General features: G+C 47.1%; 1 protein-coding gene across 1 annotated transcript in view; it reads left to right on the top strand.

Annotated features, from left to right (window-relative positions):
- LOC309816125 (protein FAM170A-like) overlaps nucleotides 1-11,272 on the top strand; it is a gene marked incomplete at both ends in the record, with an annotated part of 121,832 nt that extends 110,560 nt beyond the window's left edge. Inside the window, one exon of the mRNA XM_082646792.1 lies at nucleotides 11,262-11,272. Within this exon, the coding sequence (XP_082502918.1) occupies nucleotides 11,262-11,272 (11 nt within the window). The remainder of the gene's footprint in view (nucleotides 1-11,261) is intronic.
- Between the last annotated feature and the right edge of the window lie 9,431 nt (nucleotides 11,273-20,703).

Raw genomic sequence — 20,703 nt, 5'->3', positions numbered from 1 at the left:
TGCTTGAATGGAAAATAAATGATGCTATATGCATGTGATCACATAATATCAAACAGTCAAAAATCAAAGACCTAGATCTATATGGATTCACGTGGATAAATCTTGAAAACATAATATTGATTGAAAGAAAATAAGATAAACAATGTTAGATTGTGATAACAGGTATGTAAGTGTTTAAATATTTAAATCAATTCAACATATTGCTTCTATATATAGAGATGCAAGAAAATAAACTTTATCCAAAGAACACATTATTTACATTTAATATGCTCATTTATCTAGGAGACCCAAAAGAACCCACAGATAAACTAGCAGGAACTAATAAGACGGTTCAACAAGGCACACACATACAAGATCAATAAATTTTAAAAGTCAATCAGGCTCCTCTACACTGGCGATAACAAATTAGAAACTATAAAAGAAAATAAGAAAAAAAGAAGATCTAAAAATTGTCACAAGAGCCGTATAAATTATTTAGAGCTAAGCATACGTAGAAGGCAATATAACTAACGAACTGAGTACGAACAGTTAAACTCCGCCCAACCCAAGGTTAGGAAGAGACTGTTGTTACTTTATGAGAACAGACCCTCTTCTTAAGGAGCAGATCAGTAAGTGAGAGTGAATCAAAGAAACACAGCATTTGAAAAGTCAGCTAGTCCAAGCCTCTTGATCGCACATACAGAAGCTGAAGCCCAGATAGGTTGAGTTACTTGCTAAAGGGCCCAATGTCCTGACTCAAGGACTAGCATTTTTCACTCAGTCACAAGACACAATCAAATGCAGTACCTTGGAAAGAGATGGGGAAAAATGAAGAAATCAATTATATAGTTCCTCATCTTTAAGTACAGAAATAGCCGTGACAAAATTACTCGTATTGAGGGAAAATTGAAGTGCAGAGTTTAAAATGTCAATAATCCACAGGGAAACTGGAGACCATTTAAAACATTCATATTAAATCTCTCTAGAAAAGACATTAAAAGATCTCCAATCAAAATGTGAATTGTATAATAGACATGGTATGATACAATTTATAATAGATATGGTAGGAACCTTTCCCTTTCACGGGAAAGCTTCGGCTGGGAAAAAGGAATTGTTCTTGAAAATGGGGCCTGTGCTATTGCAGACACTGTGCTCAACCTAGGTCCACCGAATGCTCTGATGTCATCACTGAGGTCACAGAATTCCACTGTGAGCCTGGCAACCTTGCAAACATAACAGCCCTGGTGAGCACTAGGCACTACTGCTGGTTCACCAAGTGGTACAAGTTTTTCAGCCATTTAGGAGACTTGACTATTTTTGTTTGTATTGAATCATTTCAACGGATTGCCCAAGAGCCAAGAAGGGCCAACCTGTAGGGAAGAGGAGGAGTTGGACATCTCTTGAGGCATCTTCTAAGGGAGACTTCTAGTTGGTACGATGGAACGGCGACAAAAGAGGAAACATCTGGAAAATGAAGAGTCCCAGGAAACTGCTGAGAACGGAGGAGGTATGTGGGGGGCAACTTGTCTGGGGCACATGGGTTTCTGCCAAACTGAAGCTTCTCTAGGAAGCGGGGGACTGAGAACGTGTCACCTGTGAAGCAGGGAGCGAGAGACCTTGTCTCACTGATGCTGCCGTATCTATCCGGAGGGTCCCTGTGGTGTGAGACGGCACAGAACGGCCAGATGCCCCCTGGGAGATGGGAGGTCAGCTCCGCTGGTCTGAGGACTCTCTCCTGGGGCAGCCGGGCCTGGAGCTTTGTCGGACTCACAGCAGGCTGCATCCTGCTTGCACAGACCTAGAGGTGCAGCTTTTCTCAGTCCCCGATTTCTCTCTTATTCTCTTGGATCTTTCCCTGGGGTCATGAGGTGGGGGATGTGAAGGATGCAAGGATGCTGAGAGAGACCCATGAGTTGCTTGGCCTCTTTTACCAAAGTGGAAAGAGAAGCCCCATGAGTTGAAGGCCCTGTTGAAAAATATCTTGACAAGTGGAATGCACTTTGAAAGAAGATTGTTTGTCTAGGGATGGTGTCATATTGAAACCAAGGAGGTTTTATTCCTTCAACAGGAAGAATTTCCCAAAGGAGATCAAGGGAAGGGAAGGGTTTTCCAGAGACTGAGACCGCGTGAGCGGGGGTGAGAAATGGCTTCAGGGTCCTGCGGGGAGCTCTGAGAGCCACGGGCCACGTGGTGCCTGCGTGCATTAAATGTAGGCGAGTAGCTTGCCCTGGGAGAGGGGTGGTCACCCCAGAGCTCCAGCTAGAGGCCTCTGCCCCAGATTAGAGCCCAGTAGCTCCTACCAGGCCCAGGGCCCTGGAGACTGTAGGATGGGCCCTGGGAATGGAGCTCTAGACAGCAGGCAGATTTCCAGGCAGTGGCTGGGACAGGCTGGGGAAGGCAATGACTGCCCCTGACCATTCAGAATATTTTGCCCTATGTTCCTGTGTGTGTGTGTGTGAGTGTGTGTGTGTGTGTGTGTGTGTGTGTGTGTGTGTGGTAGTGCAGAGAAGAGCGAGATGAATGGGGGTAGTGTGCTTACCAGATATAAAGTCTGCGTGGTAAAGTTCTTGTCACCCTGCCTGGACCTGGCTGACACTCGGTGTACGTAAGAGTGTATACAGAATTCTTGTTAGGGTTGTTTTATGAGACAGTAACTCATACACCCATGTACACTCTGATGCAGCAAAAATATCACACACCCCACATATAACTTCCTTAGTAAACCACACACAGCACATGGAGGTATATACACGCATCCCTCCTATACTACGTTCTCATACAACCCACCTGTATCACAATCCTCTCCTCCAACACCAAACGCTGGAGATGAGATATGTATATAGACACACACACTATATATATAGGACACACACACACACACACACACTATATACATGTATCTCCTCAACTCTTGCACAAACACAACTAACTTCAGCCATCTCTAAATACCTCTATAAGAACCAGTCACGTGTCATACACACCACACTTATAACACATTCTTGAGTAATGCCAGACCCGCTTTGTACAAACCACAGTAAACCACAGTCTCAGTAACCCATGTCAGGATTGCCAGAGAAAATATGGGCTATCCAGTTCAATTTGAATTCTAGATAAAGAACAAGTAATTTTTCAGTATCCGTATGTCCCACATATTGTATGGGCTATACTTACACTAAAACTAAGTCAGGCCAAATACTGCATGGGAATACTTACACTAAAAGATTATTCTGGGTTTATCTGAAACTGAAATTTAACTGGGTGCCTTGTATTCTTGTTCGCTAAGTCTGGCAACCCTTATATACTTACCACCAGCTGATGTATTATATATTTATTGTAGTTTTGTTTAGTGTGTGTCTTCCCCTACTAGAATGTGCAGCGTTACCAAAGACTACAACAATGGAAGAGTGCCGGATACACAGGAGTAGCTGCTTACTGAATCTTGGTGAATGAATGAATGAACACACACCATAAATACAAGCCACACCATGTAATGAGGAAACGTTACATGTCCCAGAATTCCTGACTTGTGAACAGAAACCATGCACACAAAGGCCACAGACACAGATAGACACGTCTGCACTGTGCTCCCCATGCCAACCCCACACTTACCACAGACTTAACTGATACACGTCACTCACTCTTCCCACACACTCACAGTCACCACCGAGGCCTACATTACCAACTAGACAGTGAGAGAATAAGTATTGATTGGAATTAAATCCTGGAGGATCCACTGGGAACCACACTCTCAGCTGTGTGTATTCACTGCACCTGACACGTGTCACACACTCAGTAAATATTTGTGGACAGAGGACTGATGAACCCACCCTGAGCCTTTCATTCCTCCCTCAGGAATCTCGAAGTCACAAGAGGATCCCCCTCGGCTTGGATCCACTGTGGTGGCCCAAGGCTGCAGCCCAGGGGCAGTGGAGGTCTCCTCTGCCTCTAAATACTTCTTCTGTACTTCTACTCTGCGCAAGCTCAGCTACGCTGGTAAGGGCGTGGGGCTCCTCAGGTGACGGGGTGCTTGGCTGTGAAGCAGGAGGCACACAGATCCCAGGGAGGCTGAGAGGAAATCCAGGGTCATCAGAGGTGATGAGGGCTCTGTGGAGGAGCCTGGGCAGGATGGCTGAGCTGTTCCGAGGGCGTGGATGCCAGCTGAGTCTGGGGGTGTGTGTGTGAATACTGCTACTACCATGGTGGGGAAGTCAAGGAGCAGGGGCCGGAAAGGTCTGGGCTTGAGGTGGAGGGAAGAGGGACCAGATTAAGCATCTTCAGAGGAAAATGTAGTCTTTGTCTTTGCCTTTGCTTCCAGAGAAGGACAGAGTTCTGCATCATACACCTCCAGCCTGAGAGCAGGACCATCCAGCTCAGGTGCACACAGCTCACACATACACGTGCCCTCCAGACACAGCCCTTCTCAGTGCACATCAACCCCAAGCACGTGCTCCACAGTACTCTCCTGCACCACAGCCCCATTCCACAAGGAATGCACCACCGATATTCCCAAACTCACACTCCTCATCGTACACGCATCCAGCCGCATCCCTCACATACTACAGCCCTCACCACCATACTCCACACCCCTGTATACAGACACCGCTCCAGTATACCCCCCCACGCACATGAAAAGCCCACAGATGACACCACATACACCACTCCGTCCTACGGCCAACGGACACCAAGCTCACGACATTGCTATGTCGTGCCAATGTCCCTCTCTCGTCTACCACACCTGCTCCCTCAGCTTCCGGCATGGCCCATGCATGTTATTATGGTTTTAATTTCCTTTTTCAGGAATCCGGAGATTTCATCGAGACACTGCCCAGCCTAGACCACCCCTAGCCCAGGATCAGGAAGAAGGAGAGACCGCTTCCCCATCACACTGTGTCTCCTCCTCACCCTCTTCACCCTGTAAGAACTATCTGCACCCAGACAAAGAGGAAAGGGGCATGAAAATATACTACATGCAGGTACAAGTGAACAAGGGTGTCGCTGTCTCCTGGAAGACAAAGAAACCCTTGGAGTTGCCTGAAAAGCAGCTGACGATAGAAGAAGTGACCCTTCCTGAGGATGTGTGCGCAGTAGCCACTGACCCCTCTTCTGATGTGTGCACCGAAAGCCTCCTGTCTGACAGTGAGCCCACTGGGGAGGAGAAAGAGTATGAGGAAAGGGCAGAGCCAGGCAGCCCATCAGGGCCACCTGCCGTCGAGGAGAGACCCAGCGCCAAGACAGCGGACTGGATGCTGACCATGGAGACCGGCTTCAGGTGCATGGCCTGCTGCCGGGTCTTCCCCACCTTGGAGATCCTCCAGCAGCACGTGAAGGGCGGCGTCCTGCAGGGCTTCAGCTGCCGTGCCTTTCATCTCACCATGGCCCAGCGGATGGGCAATGTGGAATCCGAGAGCACCCCTGAGGAAGAGGACGAGGAGGAGGAGGAGGAGAACGAGGAGGAGGAGGAGGAGGAGGAGGAGGAGGAGGAGAAGGAGGTAGAGAAGCAAGAAGAAAAGGAGAATGAGGGAGAGCAGCCCACGGGGGAAGGCCCCAGCCCAAAGAGACCCCGCAGGCAGGGTCTTTTCTCTCCTTTGAGTTCCAAACAGCAACTGAGATTCATGGGACAGAAGATCCTGGAAGACGGTGTGGCCGTCCCTTGGAAGAGGTAAGGCTTGAGGCTGGCAGTCTTCTGAGCCTATGTCACGAGGGCCCAGAGGAGTCTAAGGGAAGGGGCCGCACACATGTGCTGGTTTACCTAATGGCTCTGCAGTTGCATCAAATGGGACACACCCAGCACTAAGAAAGGCATTGACCTCTGTTGACGTAAACAAGAAGGTGGAGCCTTTTCCTAGGAGTTTTCTCAGGGTCTGCACGATGGACCTCAACTCTTAGAGGACGTACTGCCAGCAGCTCCTTCTCGGCAGAGAGAGCCAGGAGTGGTCTCAAGAGAGGACAGGGGCCCTTGCAGGACCAGAACTTTGAGGTCTGAGAGCCTTGGGCCTGAGCCAAGATCTCACCCGGACCACTGGACCTAGCCTTCTGTGACAAAGGGGAATATGAAAGAGAGTCACGTGGAAATGAGGTCCCCCGAGATATGGAAATGTTCCAGAACCTTCGTTGCGTGGTAGTTGATCTGGAGCCAAGCTCACTGTGGTGTGTGTGGCTCTGAGCATTAAGGCAATGCTGGAGGGTAACCCTGACCAGCAGAGCTTGGAGTGCTTCTTGTCTCTTCCTGTTCTACCTCATTTGTTTTATCCCTTCCAGGGAGAAGAAAGGACCCTCGGGAGAGTAGCAGACAGAATGCCGTGGTCTGAAGGAGGATGAAGGGACCGGCACTCAGTCTAACATCATATGACAATAGAAGCGTCCTATGCAATAAAGGGCATTTTCCAAACCTTTCCTGGAGCTTTTATTTAATGACATTTTTCTATCTATGCATCTATCTGTCATCTACATCTGTATCTTTCAAGGTTTGTGAACAAGCTTTCACATAAGCACTAGAGACGTCCGCCAGCATTTTCCAGAAGAGGCCTGCAAATTGCTGGGGACTCCTCACAAATAGGGAACGGCCACAACCCCTGCCACACAGACTATGCGCGTGGCCCTCCTGACGTACTCCCACTCTCTCTCTGAATTTCCCAACGTCTGAGATGAGGGTGCTGACTGGAGGCAATGATCACGTGCAGGCTGAATCTTCTCCAGATTCTGATTCTCTTCCTGGGCATATCGTCCTCAAGCACAGTCTCCATGTCCCTGGCCACACTGATCTCTCTCCTTCAGTCCTTCCCTCCCTCCCTCTCCTGCCTCCCAGTGCAGAGAATACTTTTTTGCATTTGAGACGACATTTATTTTTGGTTCACAGAATTCTCACCTGTTCTACTGTGGCCTCCGTTGTGAACATTCCAAAGCTGAGACTTTTCTGTTTTTCTCCCTCATTTCTGCTGAGTCTTTACCTTCCTAATGCAGTGAACTCACAGTGCCTAGCTGACTGGATGGGGAAAAAGATCCAGGGAGCAAAGAGAAATAATAAAAGAATATATCAGTTAATTTTTCATAGTGTTATCCAACTACATATTTTTAAATTTTGGAATAATATTAGGAATCTTCTCTTTATAAAAAACTGAATTATCGGGCTTCCCTGGTGGAGCAGTGGTTAAGAATATGCCTGCGAATGCAGGGGTCATGGGTTCGAGCCCTGGTCTGGGAAGATCCCACGTGCCACGGAGTAACTAAGCCCGCGTGCCACAACTACTGAGCCTGCGCTCTAGAGCCCGTGTGCCACATCAACCGAGCCCACGTGCCACAACTACGGAAGCCTGCGTGCCTAGAGACCATGCTCCGCAACAAGAGAAGCCACTGCAATTAGAAGCCCGTGCACCACAGCCAAGAGGATCCCCCGCTCACTGCAACTAGAGAACACCCGCTAGCAGCAACAAAGACCCAATGCAGCCCCAAATAAATTAATTAATTTTTAAAAATTGAATTAGTTTCAAGGGTACAATGTATAAAAGTACAATAAAAGCCCCCCTTCATAACCCCCCAACCCCACTCTCAAGATGGAATCGATATGCTGTGATACAATTTATAGTCGTAGTACTACTCCTCCTCCCACCACATCCGAAATCCTCTGAGCCAGGGGCAGCAGCTTCCTTTCACAATGCTAGGACCCGCCACAAGACACATGATAATCCCTTTGGACATTTCAAGGAGCGGCACCAAGGGAACAGTACCGGGGAAATGCCACTGACAGCTCAGAATATCCATGGCATTTCTAGAGCCTCGGCACTGCTCTCGCTCTGGGAATGAAGGTCCAAAAAGCACATCGGAGAATGTTCATAGTTGTAAACAAGCTCCACCTTTGAAACACAATCTACATAGAACCACATATACAAGCCTGCACGATGGATGAAGCCAAGGTCTCCTCCATGATTTCCCTTCTGACCACCTTATTGTCTCCTCAACCATAAAAGGTGAACTTGAAACTCAGGACCTTGCCTTGTCACCAGAAACATCCAAGCTTGGATCAGTCTTTCTAAGACCAGATACTTGCTCTCTGAACTATTAGAGACTTGTCACATACACACAGGTAGAACAGGATTATTTCTATCTACCTGGGGACTTGGAGTCTTTCACATTGCTCCTGTTAAATCTCTCACAACAGCAAAACTTTACCTACAAAGGGTTCAAGCTATGACACTCCCAACTTCCACAAACCTCCTCAGCTCTTGTGAGTCACATGCAGCCAATTCCAGGAATTGGAAACATGGTTGTGAGGATGAAACTGACTTTGGGGCTCCCCTTGGATATGGTCTTCCAGACTTACCAAAAGGCCATTAAGAGGAAGGTTTACCCCACCTCAGGGAAACCCGAGGCAGTACTTGCAGTCAAGGGCTGGCCATGGCTTCTGAGCTATATCCAAAAAGAATTTCATACTGTACCTTGGTCTGCTGAAGCCATTTCTGACTGTCCGAGAGCCAGCATGTACCACTCCTCAACTGCCTCCATTGTGGATCATCAGTAGGGCTGTCAGATTTAGGACATAAAAATACAGGATACCCAGTTAAACTTGAACTTCACATGAATAATGTCATTATTTTTAGTATAAGTAGATCCTATGAACTATTTGGGGCATACTTATCTTCAAAATGTACTCGTTGTTTTTCAAACATTCATATTTAACTAAACAGTCTATATTTTATCTGTCAACCCTACTCAGCAGAAATGATGGAGGCTCATAGAGATCCAGGAGACGCCTCAGCACCTCCTCAGCTTTTATTTCTACGTCCTGGACAGCGAGCACGAACCTTCCACTCCCAGTCAGTGGCTAGAATGGAGGATATTCTCTGTTTTAGAGCTTTTTCTACTTGTCATTGTTATTATCTTCCTTATTTTAAAGAGATGTTTATTTTTTCCCAATCTTAATAGCTCATCCAAAAGTATTTCAAAGTTCATTAGAGAAGGGAAAAACAATATGGTTCTGAAAAGTGAAGGAAACCGCCTGGTGTTTAGTAAAGAAGTAGTAGGGAGACTGAAAAAGCCAAACTTAATAAGCAGATCTCTCCAAGGGTATTTTCAGAGCTTGATACCCTCCCACACCCTGAAAATATTATTACATCAAGACTGTAGAACTGCTAACCAAATGTAAGGCTCCCATATGATTCTATCAAACTGAGGATGCTTCTTTACTAAGCAGGGAGCACACTTGCTGTCCCAGGGACCTTGGCAGTTGCAACGTAGGGCTCTTCCCTTTGGGATGGAAACAGCAAGTTTTCCTGTGGTCTACACGCTGGCCCCAAAAATACTACACTCCCAATACTTGTCAACTTTAAGTATTTTTCTACATATCTCCATTTTTCTGTTACTATTTGGACTACATCCTAGACTTGACACTACATAAATTGCATTCAAGAAGCTATTTTTAAAAGTTGGTAGGAAACCTTAAATCTATGGCTTGCAGTCCCTGGCTTACTTTCATCCAGGTGCATAAGGGTTTTCAAAAGTAGTCAGGTTAGTTACCCTGTATCACAGCCCCACGCTTGTGTCACAGATATAAAAATGGAACATGATATTTAAGGTTTTAGTTGCCAAATCATCAAGCCTCCCAGACAGAGGCAATAGAGCAAAATGATTACAGAGGCATGGATTTTGATTTGCTCCAGTGTCTTGGGCAAGTCACTTGGCCTCTGTATTTATTTGTACTTATCTGCACTTATCTGTCACTTGGGGGTCATAATTGTACCTGGTCCATGGGTACGCTGTACAAATGATCTGTAAAGTAGTTACAAGAAACCGACACAGAGTAAGCACTCCACAGACATTGGCTATTAGCTATTGGAAATATTTCTCCGTGAAACAGATGACTTTATCCGTGGATGACTCGGTGGGAGACAGTGAATCACAGAATCACAGCATGTTGAAAGTGACCTAGTTCACACTCTAATGTGAAAAGAAGAAAAGTGTGCATGGGTAGAAAATGTCTGAAACTTTACACAACAAAGAGTTCATCATGTTAACTTGGAGGATTAGAATAAATCAGGAAAGGAGGAAAGAAAAAGTTGAGTGTAATTCAATTTCTCTATCATTTGTGTTTCTACACTGAGACTCTGAATACACTGGAAGGGCAATTTTTTTTAATGTGGCGGGATAAAGGTTTTCAAGTTTTCCTGATCCATCCGTATTATTATCTCAGAATTGCTGGCATTTCTTGCCATCTTTGGATCTACACCCATGTGAGTCAGTGGGCCAGTCTGGACGGAGGAGATAATAGAGCAGAAGTGAAGTGAGAGAAAAGGAGAGACAAGATTTTCTCTTTTCTCTTCAAAGAGGAAAGGTCTTTGGAATGGGAACAACTCACAACCAAACTTTGGGGAAAGGATGTGATGGAAAATGAGACAAACATCCTACCCCTGTGATGAGAAGGATTCCCTGGGCTGGATGGAGGGAGGTCACAGGTGGCTGGACAAGGAAACCAACTAGGGAGAAACACCCACAAGTGCAGAGCAAACACCCTGAGGCCACTCAGCCTGACTCCATGCAAACATGTGTCCAGCAGAGAGCCCTTCACCTGTGGCTCCCCAGCAAGACAGGTACCTCGGGGGTGCCAACTCATTCTGAGTCCATTATGCCTGGCCATTCATAAACCGCTGTCTAACGTGTGAGGAATAAACTCTCAATGTTTATGAGGAAATTGGGGAAGGAGATTGAAAGGTTACTTAAACGAAAAAAAAAGAAGTTCAGGAAGGCAAGTTGGTAGAGAGACAAGAAAAAGACCTTAAAAGATAGAAAGGATTTGCCAAAGAAGAGAAAGCAAAAGAAATGATTCCGAATGGGTGAACCTGCAGCTAGGAAGTTAAGGAAGATTATTGATGGGTGAAGACTATGGAATAAAGCGAATAAAATTTCTCAGAAGTTGCTGAGAATATGGTAAGCAGCATGATTATCAAATTATGAATTGGCTGCAATGGCATTCTAGGGGGACACTAGGAAGGTGAAGCAAATGTTCCTGAGATGACAGTAGCAGGTGGAAAGTTGTTTCAGGGGAAGATCAGTCTTGCAGAGGGTGTATCAGAGGAGGGCAAGTGTGAGCAAGCAAGGAAATACTAAGTGTATACGGTTCCTTCACTGAGTGCACCCAGCCCCGTGGTCAGCCTTGAGAACAAGCAGGACTTCAGGTACTGGAGCTACATTTCAGTCATCAAGACTTGAGAAGACACCCTTAACTCAGGTCTTCTCTTCAAACTCCATCTTTCCTTCTTGACCTTCATTTGGCCTCTTCCCTTACCCTCCAGCTGTGGACTGAGGACACAGAACAAGATGGGTCACTAGTGTCCTCCATCCCCTGGCGACTGTGGTTCACATCAGTGGAGTACCAAAGGCAATAACCAAGTAACAGACACAAGAGTGTATGAAGAAGAAGAGATTCTGATAAGGCTTTCTGTGACAGTGTGGGCCAAGTCGGCTCTATATGGCTGGTATCACGTGAATTATGAGCAGCCTTAGGGGAGAAGTCCTCAGAAGGCAGAGCCTGGCTCTCGAGAGGCTCTGCGTGCTCACAGCCCACTCCAAGACCTCAGTTACAGCTTCGGCCCCCAATATCTCTCCCTCTGCCTGCTCACAGTTTTTGAAGTCTTCTTTCCTCCACATTTCTCTTGAGAGGTGGAGGAGGAAGATGAGCTTCAGGCCAGCTCAGACTCCCCTGGGATCCCAGCAGGATGCCTATCATTAACCTCCCACCTTCTAGGAAGCTCCTAAGATCTTCACATTTGGGGCAGTTCTCATTTCAGCTGTGCTTCAAATTGCTGGCTGGAGACGGCCTGTTGGAAGGTGGCTAAAAGCAAGTAGCAATCCTTCGGGCAGCCTGGCCCTTCTCGACTGTCAGTCATCTTCAGGGATATTCTGGGAAATGTTGTTTGTTCTAGAGAAGGGAGGGAAACAATCCAATTGTCCAATAATGCTTGAATGGAAAATAAATGATGCTATATGCATGTGATCACATAATATCAAACAGTCAAAAATCAAAGACCTAGATCTATATGGATTCACGTGGATAAATCTTGAAAACATAATATTGATTGAAAGAAAATAAGATAAACAATGTTAGATTGTGATAACAGGTATGTAAGTGTTTAAATATTTAAATCAATTCAACATATTGCTTCTATATATAGAGATGCAAGAAAATAAACTTTATCCAAAGAACACATTATTTACATTTAATATGCTCATTTATCTAGGAGACCCAAAAGAACCCACAGATAAACTAGCAGGAACTAATAAGACGGTTCAACAAGGCACACACATACAAGATCAATAAATTTTAAAAGTCAATCAGGCTCCTCTACACTGGCGATAACAAATTAGAAACTATAAAAGAAAATAAGAAAAAAAGAAGATCTAAAAATTGTCACAAGAGCCGTATAAATTATTTAGAGCTAAGCATACGTAGAAGGCAATATAACTAACGAACTGAGTACGAACAGTTAAACTCCGCCCAACCCAAGGTTAGGAAGAGACTGTTGTTACTTTATGAGAACAGACCCTCTTCTTAAGGAGCAGATCAGTAAGTGAGAGTGAATCAAAGAAACACAGCATTTGAAAAGTCAGCTTGTCCAAGCCTCTTGATCGCACATACAGAAGCTGAAGCCCAGAGAGGTTGAGTTACTTGCTAAAGGGCCCAATGTCCTGACTCAAGGACTAGCATTTTTCACTCAGTCGCAAGACACAATCAAATGCAGTACCTTGGAAAGAGATGGGGAAAAAATGAAGAAATCAATTATATAGTTCCTCATCTTTAAGTACAGAAATAGCCGTGACAAAATTACACGTATTGAGGGAAAATTGAAGTGCAGAGTTTAAAATGTCAATACTCCACAGGGAAACTGGAGACCATTTAAAACATTCATATTAAATCTCTCTAGAAAAGACATGAAAAGATCTCCAATCAAAATGTGAATTGTATAATAGACATGGTATGATACAATTTATAATAGATATGGTAGGAACCTTTCCCTTTCACGGGAAAGCTTCGGCTGGGAAAAAGGAATTGTTCTTGAAAATGGGGCCTGTGCTATTGCAGACACTGTGCTCAACCTAGGTCCACCGAATGCTCTGATGTCATCACTGAGGTCACAGAATTCCACTGTGAGCCTGGCAACCTTGCAAACATAACAGCCCTGGTGAGCACTAGGCACTACTGCTGGTTCACCAAGTGGTACAAGTTTTTCAGCCATTTAGGAGACTTGACTATTTTTGTTTGTATTGAATCATTTCAACGGATTGCCCAAGAGCCAAGAAGGGCCAACCTGTAGGGAAGAGGAGGAGTTGGACATCTCTTGAGGCATCTTCTAAGGGAGACTTCTAGTTGGTACGATGGAACGGCGACAAAAGAGGAAACATCTGGAAAATGAAGAGTCCCAGGAAACTGCCGAGAACGGAGGAGGTATGTGGGGTTAACTTGGCTGGGCACATGGGTTTCTGCCAAACTGAAGCTTCTCTAGGAAGCGGGGGACTGAGAACGTGTCACCTGTGAAGCAGGGAGCGAGAGACCTTGTCTCAGTGATGCTGCCGTATCTATCCGGAGGGTCCCTGTGGTGTGAGACGGCACAGAACGGCCAGATGCCCCCTGGGAGATGGGAGGTCAGCTCCGCTGGTCTGAGGACTCTCTCCTGGGGCAGCCGGGCCTGGAGCTTTGTCGGACTCACAGCAGGCTGCATCCTGCTTGCACAGACCTAGAGGTGCAGCTTTTCTCAGTCCCCGATTTCTCTCTTATGCTCTTGGATCTTTCCTAGGGGTCATGAGGTGGGGGATGTGAAGGATGCAAGGATGCTGAGAGAGACCCATGAGTTGCTTGGCCTCTTTTACCAAAGTGGAAAGAGAAGCCCCATGAGTTGAAGGCCCTGTTGAAAAATATCTTGACAAGTGGAATGCACTTTGAAAGAAGATTGTTTGTCTAGGGATGGTGTCATATTGAAACCAAGGAGGTTTTATTCCTTCAACAGGAAGAATTTCCCAAAGGAGATCAAGGGAAGGGAAGGGTTTTCCAGAGACTGAGACCGCGTGAGCGGGGGTGAGAAATGGCCTCAGGGTCCTGCGGGGAGCTCTGAGAGCCACGGGCCACGTGGTGCCTGCGTGCATTAAATGTAGGCGAGTAGCTTGCCCTGGGAGAGGGGTGGTCACCCCAGAGCTCCAGCTAGAGGCCTCTGCCCCAGATTAGAGCCCAGTAGCTCCTACCAGGCCCAGGGCCCTGGAGACTGTAGGATGGGCCCTGGGAATGGAGCTCTAGACAGCAGGCAGATTTCCAGGCAGTGGCTGGGACAGGCTGGGGAAGGCAATGACTGCCCCTGACCATTCAGAATATTTTGCCCTATGTTCCTGTGTGTGTGTGTGTGTGAGTGTGTGTGTGTGTGTGTGTGTGTGTGTGTGTGTGTGGTAGTGCAGAGAAGAGCGAGATGAATGGGGGTAGAGTGCTTACCAGATATAAGTCTGCGTGGTAAAGTTCTTGTCACCCTGCCTGGACCTGGCTGACACTCGGTGTACGTAAGAGTGTATACAGAATTCTTGTTAGGGGTGTTTTATGAGACAGTAACTCATACACCCATGTACACTCTGATGCAGCAAAAATATCACACACCCCACATATAACTTCCTTAGTAAACCACACACAGCACATGGAGGTATATACACGCATCCCTCCTATACTACGTTCTCATACAACCCACCTGTATCACAATCCTCTCCTCCAACACCAAACGCTGGAGATGAGATATGTATATAGACACACACACTATATATATAGGACACACACACACACACACACACACACACTATATACATGTATCTCCTCAACTCTTGCACAAACACAACTAACTTCAGCCATCTCTAAATACCTCTATAAGAACCAGTCACGTGTCATACACACCACACTTATAACACATTCTTGAGTAATGCCAGACCCGCTTTGTACAAACCACAGTAAACCACAGTCTCAGTAACCCATGTCAGGATTGCCAGAGAAAATATGGGCTATCCAGTTCAATTTGAATTCCAGATAAACAACAAGTAATTTTTCAGTATCCGTATGTCCCACATATTGTATGGGCTATACTTACACTAAAACTAAGTCAGGCCAAATACTGCATGGGAATACTTACACTAAAAGATTATTCTGGGTTTATCTGAAACTGAAATTTAACTGGGTGCCTTGTATTCTTGTTCGCTAAGTCTGGCAACCCTTATATACTTACCACCAGCTGATGTATTATATATTTATTGTAGTTTTGTTTAGTGTGTGTCTTCCCCTACTAGAATGTGCAGCGTTACCAAAGACTACAACAATGGAAGAGTGCCGGATACACAGGAGTAGCTGCTTACTGAATCTTGGTGAATGAATGAATGAACACACACCATAAATACAAGCCACACCATGTAATGAGGAAACGTTACATGTCCCAGAATTCCTGACTTGTGAACAGAAACCATGCACACAAAGGCCACAGACACAGATAGACACGTCTGCACTGTGCTCCCCATGCCAACCCCACACTTACCACAGACTTAACTGATACACATCACTCACTCTTCCCACACACTCACAGTCACCACCGAGGCCTACATTACCAACTAGACAGTGAGAGAATAAGTATTGATTGGAATTAAATCCTGGAGGATCCACTGGGAACCACACTCTCAGCTGTGTGTATTCACTGCACCTGACACGTGTCACACACTCAGTAAATATTTGTGGACAGAGGACTGATGAACCCACCCTGAGCCTTTCATTCCTCCCTCAGGAATCTCGAAGTCACAAGAGGATCCCCCTCGGCTTGGATCCACTGTGGTGGCCCAAGGCTGCAGCCCAGGGGCAGTGGAGGTCTCCTCTGCCTCTAAATACTTCTTCTGTACTTCTACTCTGCGCAAGCTCAGCTACGCTGGTAAGGGCGTGGGGCTCCTCAGGTGACGGGGTGCTTGGCTGTGAAGCAGGAGGCACACAGATCCCAGGGAGGCTGAGAGGAAATCCAGGGTCATCAGAGGTGATGAGGGCTCTGTGGAGGAGCCTGGGCAGGATGGCTGAGCTGTTCCGAGGGCGTGGATGCCAGCTGAGTCTGGGGGTGTGTGTGTGAATACTGCTACTACCATGGTGGGGAAGTCAAGGAGCAGGGGCCGGAAAGGTCTGGGCTTGAGGTGGAGGGAAGAGGGACCAGATTAAGCATCTTCAGAGGAAAATGTAGGCTTTGTCTTTGCCTTTGCTTCCAGAGAAGGACAGAGTTCTGCATCATACACCTCCAGCCTGAGAGCAGGACCATCCAGCTCAGGTGCACACAGCTCACACATACACGCGCCCTCCAGGCACAGCCCTTCTCAGTGCACATCAACCCCAAGCACGTGCTCCACAGTACTCTCCTGCACCACAGCCCCATTCCACAAGGAATGCACCACCGATATTCCCAAACTCACACTCCTCATCGTACACGCATCCAGCCACATCCCTCACATACTACAGCCCTCACCACCATACTCCACACCCCTGTATACAGACACCGCTCCAGTATACCCCCCCACGCACATGAAAAGCCCACAGATGACACCACATACACCACTCCGTCCTACGGCCAACGGACACCAAGCTCACGACATTGCTATGTCGTGCCAATGTCCCTCTCTCGTCTACCACACCTGCTCCCTCAGCTTCCGGCATGGCCCATGCATGTTATTATGATTTTAATTTCCTTTTTCAGGAATCCGGAGATTTCATCGAGACACTGCCCAGCCTAGACCACCCCTAGCCCAGGATCAGGAAAAAGGAGAGACCGCTTCCCCATCACACTGTGTCTCCTCCTCACCCTCTTCACCCTGTAAGAACTATCTGCACCCAGACAAAGAGGAAAGGGGCATGAAAATACACTACATGCAGGTACAAGTGAACAAGGGTGTCGCTGTCTCCTGGAAGACAAAGAAACCCTTGGAGTTGCCTGAAAAGCAGCTGACGATAGAAGAAGTGACCCTTCCTGAGGATGTGTGCGCAGTAGCCACTGACCCCTCTTCTGATGTGTGCACCGAAAGCCTCCTGTCTGACAGTGAGCCCACTGGGGAGGAGAAAGAGTATGAGGAAAGGGCAGAGCCAGGCAGCCCATCAGGGCCACCTGCCGTCGAGGAGAGACCCAGCGCCAAGACAGCGGACTGGATGCTGACCATGGAGACCGGCTTCAGGTGCATGGCCTGCTGCCGGGTCTTCCCCACCTTGGAGATCCTCCAGCAGCACGTGAAGGGCGGCGTCCTGCAGGGCTTCAGCTGCTGTGCCTTTCATCTCACCATGGCCCAGCGGATGGGCAATGTGGAATCCGAGAGCACCCCTGAGGAAGAGGACGAGGAGGAGGAGGAGGAGAACGAGGAGGAGGAGGAGGAGGAGCAGGAGGAGGAGGAGAAGGAGGTAGAGAAGCAAGAAGAAAAGGAGAATGAGGGAGAGCAGCCCACGGGGGAAGGCCCCAGCCCAAAGAGACCCCGCAGGCAGGGTCTTTTCTCTCCTTTGAGTTCCAAACAGCAACTGAGATTCATGGGACAGAAGATCCTGGAAGACGGTGTGGCCGTCCCTTGGAAGAGGTAAGGCTTGAGGCTGGCAGTCTTCTGAGCCTATGTCACGAGGGCCCAGAGGAGTCTAAGGGAAGGGGCCGCACACATGTGCTGGTTTACCTAATGGCTCTGCAGTTGCATCAAATGGGACACACCCAGCACTAAGAAAGGCATTGACCTCTGTTGACGTAAACAAGAAGGTGGAGTCTTTTCCTAGGAGTTTTCTCAGGGTCTGCACGATGGACCTCAACTCTTAGAGGACGTACTGCCAGCAGCTCCTTCTCGGCAGAGAGAGCCAGAAGTGGTCTCAAGAGAGGACAGGGGCCCTTGCAGGACCAGAACTTTGAGGTCTGAGAGCCTTGGGCCTGAGCAGAGATCTCACCCGGACCACTGGACCTAGCCTTCTGTGACAAAGGGGAATATGAAAGAGAGTCACGTGGAAATGAGGTCCCCCGAGATATGGAAATGTTCCAGAACCTTCGTTGCGTGGTAGTGGATCTGGAGCCAAGCTCACTGTGGTGTGTGTGGCTCTGAGCATTAAGGCAATGCTGGAGGGTAACCCTGACCAGCAGAGCTTGGAGTGCTTCTTGTCTCTTCCTGTTCTACCTCATTTGTTTTATCCCTTCCAGGGAGAAGAAAGGACCCTCGGGAGAGTAGCAGACAGAATGCCGTGGTCTGAAGGAGGATGAAGGGACCGGCACTCAGTCTAACATCATATGACAATAGAAGCGTCCTATGCAATAAAGGGCATTTTCCAAACCTTTCCTGGAGCTTTTATTTAATGACATTTTTCTATCTATGCATCTATCTGTCATCTACATCTGTATCTTTCAAGGTTTGTGAACAAGCTTTCACATAAGCACTAGAGACGTCCGCCAGCATTTTCCAGAAGAGGCCTGCAAATTGCTGGGGACTCCTCACAAATAGGGAACGGCCACAACCCCTGCCACACAGACTATGCGCGTGGCCCTCCTGACGTACTCCCACTCTCTCTCTGAATTTCCCAACGTCTGAGATGAGGGTGCTGACTGGAGGCAATGATCACGTGCAGGCTGAATCTTCTCCAGATTCTGATTCTCTTCCTGGGCATATCGTCCTTAAGCACAGTCTCCATGTCCCTGGCCACACTGATCTCTCTCCTTCAGTCCTTCCCTCCCTCCCTCTCCTGCCTCCCAGTGCAGAGAATACTTTTTTGCATTTGAGACGACATTTATTTTTGGTTCACAGAATTCTCACCTGTTCTACTGTGGCCTCCGTTGTGAACATTCCAAAGCTGAGACTTTTCTGTTTTTCTCCCTCATTTCTGCTGAGTCTTTACCTTCCTAATGCAGTGAACTCACAGTGCCTAGCTGACTGGATGGGGAAAAAAATCCAGGGAGCAAAGAGAAATAATAAAAGAATATATCAGTTAATTTTTCATAGTGTTATCCAACTACATATTTTTAAATTTTGGAATAATATTAGGAATCTTCTCTTTATAAAAAACTGAATTATCGGGCTTCCCTGGTGGAGCAGTGGTTAAGAATATGCCTGCGAATGCAGGGGTCATGGGTTCGAGCCCTGGTCTGGGAAGATCCCACGTGCCACGGAGTAACTAAGCCCGCGCGCCACAACTACTGAGCCTGCGCTCTAGAGCCCGTGTGCCACATCAACCGAGCCCACGTGCCACAACTACGGAAGCCTGCGTGCCTAGAGCCCATGCTCCGCAACAAGAGAAGCCACTGCAATGAGAAGCCCATGCACCACAGCCAAGAGGAGCCCCCGCTCACTGCAACTAGAGAACACCCGCTAGCAGCAACAAAGACCCAATGCAGCCCCAAATAAATTAATTAATTTTTAAAAATTGAATTAGTTTCAAGGGTACAATGTATAAAAGTACAATAAAAGCCCCCCTTCATAACCCCCCAACCCCACTCTCAAGATGGAATCGATATGCTGTGATACAATTTATAGTCGTAGTACTACTCCTCCTCCCACCACATCCGAAATCCTCTGAGCCCGGTGCAGCAGCTTCCTTTCACAATGCTAGGACCCTCCACAAGACACATGATAATCCCTTTGGACATTTCAAGGAGCGGCACCAAGGGAACAGTACCGGGGAAATGCCACTGACAGCTCAGAATATCCATGGCATTTCTAGAGCCTCGGCACTGCTCTCGCTCTGGGAATGAAGGTCCAAAAAGCACATCGGAGAATGTTCATAGTTGTAAACAAGCTCCACCTTTGAAACACAATCTACATAGAACCACATATACAAGCCTGCACGATGGATGAAGCCAAGGTCTCCTCCATGATTTCCCTTCTGACCACCTTATTGTCTCCTCAACCATAAAAGGTGAACTTGAAACTCAGGACCTTGCCTTGTCACCAGAAACATCCAAGCTTGGATCAGTCTTTCTAAGACCAGATACTTGCTCTCTGAACTATTAGAGACTTGTCACATACACACAGGTAGAACAGGATTATTTCTATCTACCTGGGGACTTGGAGTCTTTCACATTGCTCCTGTTAAAACTCTCACAACAGCAAAACTTTACCTACAAAGGGTTAAAGCTATGACACTCCCAACTTCCACAAACCTCCTCAGCTCTGGTGAGTCACATGCAGCCAATTCCAGGAATTGGAAACATGGTTGTGAGGATGAAACTGACTTTGGGGCTCCCCTTGGATATGGTCTTCCAGACTTACCAAAAGGCCATTAAGAGGAAGGTTTACCCCACCTCAGGGAAACCCGAGGCAGTACTTGCAGTCAAGGGCTGGCCATGGCTTCTGAGCTACATCCAAAAAGAATTTCATACTGTACCTGGATCTGCTGAAGCCATTTCTGACTGTCCGAGAGCCAGCATGTACCACTCCTCAACTGCCTCCATTGTGGATCATCAGTAGGGCTGTCAGATTTAGGACATAAAAATACAGGATACCCAGTTAAACTTGAACTTCACATGAATAATAAGTCATTATTTTTAGTATAAGTAGATCCTATGAACTATTTGGGGCATACTTATCTTCAAAATGTACTCGTTGTTTTTCAAACATTCATATTTAACTAAACAGTCTATATTTTATCTGTCAACCCTACTCAGCAGAAATGATGGAGGCTCATAGAGATCCAGGAGACGCCTCAGCACCTCCTCAGCTTTTATTTCTACGTCCTGGACAGCGAGC

Source organism: Mesoplodon mirus (genome assembly GCF_964341445.2).
Source record: "Mesoplodon mirus genome assembly, contig: SUPER_14_unloc_1, whole genome shotgun sequence".
Classification (NCBI taxonomy): domain Eukaryota; kingdom Metazoa; phylum Chordata; class Mammalia; order Artiodactyla; family Ziphiidae; genus Mesoplodon; species Mesoplodon mirus.
Note: the sequence above shows the minus strand (reverse complement) of the source record. Positions and strands in the feature narration are given on the sequence as shown.